This window comes from Nestor notabilis, unplaced genomic scaffold (assembly GCF_000696875.1).
Source record: "Nestor notabilis isolate BGI_N333 unplaced genomic scaffold, ASM69687v1 scaffold4901, whole genome shotgun sequence".
NCBI classification, from domain to species: Eukaryota; Metazoa; Chordata; class Aves; order Psittaciformes; family Psittacidae; genus Nestor; species Nestor notabilis.
In genome coordinates, this window is record NW_009914110.1 from 36,186 (window position 1) to 43,934 (window position 7,749).

General features: G+C 38.3%; 1 protein-coding gene across 1 annotated transcript in view; it reads left to right on the forward strand.

The window, feature by feature from the left end:
* Positions 1 to 7,396, forward strand: part of LOC104412704 (histone deacetylase 4-like) — a 24,849-nt gene extending 17,453 nt beyond the window's left edge. Inside the window, exon 5 of the mRNA XM_010023494.1 lies at positions 6,890 to 7,396. Within this exon, the coding sequence (XP_010021796.1) occupies positions 6,890 to 6,929 (40 nt within the window). The 3' untranslated portion in view covers positions 6,930 to 7,396. The remainder of the gene's footprint in view (positions 1 to 6,889) is intronic.
* Positions 7,397 to 7,749: the final 353 nt, after the last annotated feature.

Genomic DNA, 7,749 nt, shown 5'->3' on the forward strand with positions numbered 1-7,749 from the left:
GTAAGGAGGAATATGAAATAAAAACCGGTCACCTCGAAGGTCTGATTTTGAGGGTCCTCTGAGCCGCGAGGAGACCTGAGAGGACCTGGCTGCACTTTGAGCACGAATGAAAGTCCAGCATGGGATCATAAATCCAGGGACTGACACGACATTGCATACTCTGGTTTCATGCCAGTATAATTTCATTCATTTCACAAAAACAGGCTGTTCATTTCATAGGCACATACCAATGCAAACTGCAGCAATGTAGTGTTATTTCCAACTTTGCTTTTTCACATTTGTTATGTTTGTTGTAATTCAGGACCAAGTATGCTGTGCTCCTTCTCTAGCCTCTTTCTGTGGCAAACTACAGGGCTGCAGGGATGTAAGAACTCATCTGGGCTCTCAAGACATCTTAATACAGCCACTGTAGACGTATCCTCCACTCCTCGTTGTAGACGTGGGCCACTTTCTGAAGACCTGTTGCAAGCTTTTACATTGAATGTTTGTTGGAGAAAGTTGGTTGTGACAGGAAGGGTGGGATCAGAGCAGAAAGCGCCATGGCTGACAGGGCAGGCTGAAGGGTTCCTTCATTATGCCAGGAGACGATTTATTTTCCCTATATTCCCACCATGGTCAGCCAGCCTGATAGTTCTGGCCTGAATCTCTAACCCTGTTCCACTGAATTGATGCTAGAGATCCTGTTGACTTCAGCTTGGGATGGTCAGTCCTCCAGATGAAGAGAGCAGCACAAGAGTCTCTTGGGGAAACTCTTGCCAGTTATGTTGGAGGATATATTGGTGTTTGGAGTGAGATGACTCACTTTAAACTCAGATTTTGGGTAAAGCAGCTGTTTTCCTGGCCAACTCATATCTGACTCATTTACCACTGATGAATAAAGGATAAAATGCTCCTGGCTAAGGCCCATCTTAAGTATTTCTCTTTCTTTCTTCTCTCTTTCTTTTCTTCAAGTGACAGTGCTGATTATTTTTTATCTGATTTTCTCTGGCAGGCTTAATGAAGAAAACTGTGAAAAACTGCTACACTTTTGTTGTTTTATTTTACCAAAGAACAGCTCTGCATTTTAAGGTCCAATTGAAACTTGATTATAGACTTCAGAAGAAAACAGATATATAAAAAAGAGTTTGTGGATAGGAAAGAAAACATGCATGATGCTAACAGAGATTTAAATAGAGATGCAATTAAAGGAACAGGCATGCCCTATAAAACATTTCTAACTACCGTAACTTTTGTGTGTTGATAACTCCTTATTCCCTGTGTGACATACGGATTTAGCTGATTAGAATTTTGCTTTGTCCAGACATCTGTTTCAGAAATCATGTGATGAAAATATTCAGTACAGTGCTGTCCCTGATACATGAGAGCTTCTGTATGTTTCTTCTTAAAATGGAAAAATAGAAGGGTGCGGAGGGATATCTCTTGCACTTACTGTTTTTACAGTAAACAGTGAATTTTGAGAATGACATTTATCAGAATTTGACTTTATGGCCCTGGTTCAGCCAGGCATAGATTTTACTCAAATGGAAATGAAAACAAAGTATAATTTTTAGATATTAGTGTGACAGAGCTACCAGTTGCAGTTTCAATCACCTTGCATTATATTGCACACATTATATTACTCTATACCAGAGCAACTGGTTGAACCTTGGGGAACAGCTAGGATCTGAAGTCACAACCAGGCTCAGTTGCTAAAGAGCAAGGTCAGGCTTCCCCAGGTCACACTGCAGCCTTAGCTTGCCCAGCTTCCTCTCATCCCCCATGTAGGGGGCGTGAATAAGGAAGAGAATCAGGAGCAGAGGAGTTTGAGTTGGCCTCACCCTGATGGGTTCCTAGATCTCAACAGCTGTATCTGACCCATCCCATGTAAAAGCTTTCAGGATACCTACCCAGGCATAAAGTTCTCAAAGGTTTTTTTAAACCAGCTTACACCTTTGGTACTCAGGTAGTGAATCCCACAGCCTCATCAAGCATTGCTCAAAACTTATTAACCAACAAATCCACTGGGTAATCCCTAGTTCTTGCACTATGTGAAATAAAAGCAGCTCTGCTCTTACTCATAGTCTCTGCCCCATTTCTGGTTTTAAAAGCTTCATCTGTCTCAAGACTCTGTATTCCTCCTGGTATGAAAATAATTTGTTACCCCTGATGATTCTTGCCCCTTTCTGTGCCTTTTGTAATTTTCTTTGAGATGGAGTAAGAACTGCTTGCAGGACTCTAGCTGTTGGGCACGCTGTCTTAACATTGATGATTTTTTCCTTGTTTCTGTTGCTCTCTGCTCTTCTACCATTAACTTCAAGCTCTCAGTCATAGCCATCACCGCATAAAAATAATTAAAGTTGTCTTCCCTCCTGTTTTGCGCATTGTGTTTATTTACCTTCTTTTCCATTCAAAAATGGTGTTAGGGGCTTTAGAACTGACCAGTATCAGTAATTTGTCATCATCAACAAACATTATCACCTAGAAATACTGGTAGTCTTTTGAGATGCTCTGGAGAATCCCTCCATAGTGAAAAATCACAAATACTATTATCTGTTTCCTACCTTTGATGTACTATCTACCTATGAGAGGACCTTCTCTCATAACCTATGTTCCTCAAAACGTTTGGATAAAATTGTTGGAAGATCTTTGTGCAGAGATATCACTTGATCCCTCTTTCTTCATTTCCTTCAGAAAATTCTAAGAAATTTATAAGGCTTGTTTTCTTTCTAAGTATTAAGACCTAACTCTTACCCAAATTACTGTTACCTAAATGCCTAGTAATCGCTGATTAAAACTGATTTTGATTTCCCCATACCAGCTTACTGTATCTCCTGCAGTTTCCAGAAGGGGAATTGCATTTCTTACCTTCTCTACCTCTTGTGTGGATACAAAGTAAAGCAGTAGAATATGCTCAGTAATTATTTCTTTAGGAATATCATAATTGCATTCCCCTAAAACACAGTGGACAAATATAATCTGCTTTTAGCAATTTGGCAGTGTTTAATATATCATTTTGTTCTAGTGCTGATTCAGTTTAAGATAGTTCATCTGCAAATAATAAAGTTTCCCTGACACTTCTCTAGTGAACACAGATATAAGTAGTTCATTTTTTTTGTGGTCTTCCTTACTTGATGCTCCTTTTATGCTTTGATCATTTCTTCTGATGTGTTTGAAAGATCTTTTTATTATTAGTTTTTATGCCTTTAACATGTTGCTCTTCAGACTCTCCTTTGGCCTGCCTCATAAAGGGTTTGCATTTATCTTGCCAGAGTTTATAGTTTATTTAAATTGGCCTATTTGGACATTACTTCCTCTTTACAGAGTATAAGTGTCGTTACCTTATTCTGCTCTTAAACTGTGGTCAGTTTTACTTTTAGTTCCCATTTCTTTGACCCATACAAAGTCTATTTTTACTAGGATGTATACTTAGGATCTCTTATATGATGCCTTTAGACAGACACTCTCTGAATCATCTCCATAGTACAGAAATATACCTCTGTTTCCCTGGCGCTCTGCTATCAGAGGATCACTTTCCAATTACACTGATCTTCCCTAAAACAGCTGAGTTAAGTTAGGAATAGATTATGGCATAGAACAGCCATACCATGCCAGAAAATCTATCTTTTGTTAGCAGTTTCTGTGACTTGGAAACATACCTTGAATTTTTAATTTTATGTGTGTGATGATGTAACTATGAGGAATTTCTGTAACTCTGAAAAATAAGGTAAGAAAGAGAAATATTTACCTTTTTGGGTTATGCACAGGGTTTATCTTCATTCTTAAATATTAACAGTTTTTAAAGTGTAGATATGAAGGATTTTAAAAAATATTCTCACAGTTAATATGGTTGCCATTTACTCTCAACTGCCGCAGGAAAATACTTAAAATGCCACACATTTTGCCAGATTTTATCCATATGGTAGGATTTCTGCCTTATCCATTTCTTTTGTTTTAAGTTTTAAACAGTATAATTTTGTTTAACATTAACTTCAGAGACTACTCCAGTCTGCCATAGTGTGAATTGTGCATCTAGAGAATAATAGGTGAGCACTCTCTCCAGCACAACAAATTAAGTGGAGCAAAGAGGGCTTTGCTCCTAGGAACTTGCAGTTCAAATGAGCCACAGTGAAGCCTTAATGAAGAATCACAGCTGTGGTTCTACAGTCATTACAGTCCCAACTGATGTCTTTCTAAATCTGCTGACTGCACAGAATCGATCCGGATCAGACCTTAGCTCACAGCTGCACCTTTGAGGAACTAGTTAGAGCATATGATACAGCATGGGGCTTTTTGCCTGTTTTATGTTTTTGTGCCAACTTCTTGTCAGCTACAGGAAGAGTGACTGAACTCTATGTAACTAACAGTGACATAACTGAAGTAACATAAATTTGGCATGTTAGACTCTGTCCCCTTGATTTTTACTGGGTTTTTTTGAGAACTTCTGATTTCATCAGAATGGCTATATATTGATTCACTGCTCAGGGCTACGGGGACTAAAATATTTTTCTCTCTGTACTAAGAGCCCCAAAACTTTACTGGCTTTCACACAAAACTCTGACATAAGCCGTTATCCCATAAAAATGTATGCTTTTAATGATAAGCCTTTGGATAGATTCAGTGGCTTCCCTGACACGAATAAAATGAAGTTAAAGCATACACCTAAGTATTCAAGAGGAGACTGAAGAAGGCTCTTAGAGTTGCCACACTGAGAAACAACAGCTGGATTCACTAGGGCACCCTAACCTCCTCTCTTTCTCCAAAAAACACCTTACATTTGCCACTTGCATTAAAAAAATTAAAATCTAATGGTGCTTAGGCTCTGGCTGATGCAGAATATTGGCATATTGTTGGAATATACTGGAATATATTAGAATATGGCACTTGGGGTCAGTCCTGGCCCTCAGAAGTGCCCTCATCAATGAAAAATTGCCCAGGACTAAACCCCTGAATAACACCATCTCTCAGTTGTACTAGGGTCATGAGAATATCAGTCCCAGAAGCCAAGCACATGTGAACAGACTGATCCACATACTGATTCCCTAGATCCTTATAAATAATCCAGACCCTCACTTTTACTCCAGAGGATTTCCAGAGCTCTGCTCCTCCCTGCTCTGCCAGTCTCTAGTTGAAATCTATTGACAGCTATGTCTTCTCATTTGCTTACTCACAGCCCAACCTAAAAACTGAACTGTTATCTGCTTCCAAACTATCCTCTTTCCAGATAGCCCCATGAGGTCCTGGCTGTTTAAATGCACGTTTGCATTATGCCAGAGGACATGCAGGTCTTCCAAAAGTGGCTGGAGAAAGTGGAAATGTGTGATCAGCACAACAGCAACATACACCATCAGTATGAATTCCCCACATGGTGCATGATCCTTTATCAAACCTGAGGACATCAGCAGCAGGCTGGGCTCTATCCCACCCTCGCTGCCACTGTGTGGTCTCTGCTGCAAGCCAGAAGAATGCAAGAGGGGTAAAAAGAAATGCAAAAGGGCTTCACTTTGCCTCTCAAGAAAGAGGGAACTGCAGTGGTTACTGTACATAGGAAATATTCTCCACCATGTGGTGGAGGAACAAAACATTTGAGATTTATAGATTAATAATCTTTTAGGGTCAATAATCCTTTGGAAATGATTAGTCTGAAAAACATCTTATTTTTCATGTATCATTCATGTGACATATTTTTCAACATCCTATCTCTGATCATTCTAAATCATAAAGGAATAACCTCTATAAAATCATTTAAAGGCACACTCCTGTATTTTTCATTGGGAAAGACTTTAATAAACTCCAGATACATTTAAACTTCTCTGATTTCCTTGCTGAATAAATTACCAAAGCCCATGCAAGCCCCATTAATTACTTTTCTTTTTTTTCCATGAGATTTCAGGAGTTTGTGCTTTTTGAGGGATGTTTTACTGAAGCCAGTTATTATACTGGCTTACAAGATTTATCTGGTAAATGTCTCATTTATTAATTTGCATTTATTTTTTACTCTACCCTCATTTCAAAGTTGCTTGAAGGGACTATTTTTAAGGAGGTCTTAAGTTCATTTGTCATATAGTATTCTGCCAGACTGAGATGAAAAATGGTTCATGTTGAAATTCTTATGCCCTTCAATAGTAACATCTCACTGTGATCTCAGGAGCTTCCCATTTTATAATTGCCAGGATAATCCTCTTGTGTGATAGCTTGTCAGATACGGAATTATGACACTTCATGCCAGCTCAGTGTATGTCCCCATCATTTTCCAATTGATTATTTTAAAGAGCTCGCCTTACCTAACCTGATTATTTCCAAGAGGCTTTCAAATAAAAGACAACTGTATGATCTTTTTTAATATTGTTAGTAGATACCTTCTCTATGACAGTGACCTTGCTGATTGAGCTCAGAATTTGGTCCCAGAAATTGCAGGCAGACAGGCAATGCATTTCTGAAATCTCAGAATCAAAAATCAGAAGACTGAAGAAGAACCCCACAAGAAACATTGCTAACTACTAGGCTACTAGTAAACTATTTTGCTTTAACTTTTTGCCCACTTGAGAAAAATAAATGCATGTATTTTTAGTTGCAAAAACTTGTAAAATAAAAGTATCATCACAGCTATTTTTTCATGAAATTATTTGACTCTGTTGACACAAAGCATGTACATTTCTGGACAAAAAGTTATAAAATATTCTGACATATTTTAATATAAACAGGAACATTTTCAGTGATTGCTTGGATCTAAAATGTTTTTCCACTTGACATTTGTTTATACTTCCTAGGAAAGAAACTCTATTTATGGATAACTGAATAACACAAATAAACATCAGAGAGAGCTGAAAAATCAGCTTTGATTATGCATGAAAATCTACAATGTCATTGTGTACTCTTGTGCCGTATTCTGATTGCCTGTTTATTTTTACAGAGCTGCTGGCGAGCCCATGGAAGAAGAGCCAGCCTTGTGAAGTGCCAAGTCCTCCCTGATATTTCCTGTGGGTGACATCATTGTGTATCCCCCCAAAGCACCCTCAGACATGTCTTGTCTGCTGCTTGGGTGGCACAGATCAGATGGAACATAAACACTGGGCACAAAACTCTGAATAGCAGCTTCACTTGTTCTTTGGATGGACTTGAAAGGGCCCTAAAGATTCCTTAAATGTAACCGCTACAATTCTAGAGTTACAGTAAAATGGGCTTGGGAGAAAGAGCCTAGAGCATGCTTTTTATATGCTGTTTGACCCACTCACCAACATAAATTGTGAAATAGGGTATTACAAAATTCTACATGATAGATTATAGATAGGAGAATTAAAACAGCCAGCAAAATGCTCAGTAAACTCCATGAATCAGTTTCCGACAATTTTTACTGGGTAATTTTTTTCATACTGTGTTAAATTGTTAATAGAATTTGTTTTCTTCACTCTGTGTAATGAAAAAAAAAGACACCTTTATTTTATCTGCATTTTTTAGCCCCCTGTCATGAGTTCTTAGCTGAATAAGTGAAAGGTGTGTAAATTACGATGAGGGATTTTAGCTAAAGGGAAAGCACTTCTTATTGTACTATAAATCCCCCAAAGTACTGTGCTTGTTGGTGCTTTACTTTCTTTTCCCTTCTCCCGGGCATCCCTCCCCATTTCATGTAATCTTTTCTATTGTAAAAACACATTCTAAAATGAGCGATCTTCTGCCTTTAAAAAAAAAGTGAGGTTCCCTCCGTAGTTGACAGTAGCTCTCACCATATGTGCAGCAGAGATCAAGTGTGGATGGCTTTTCAAATGTGTTTTT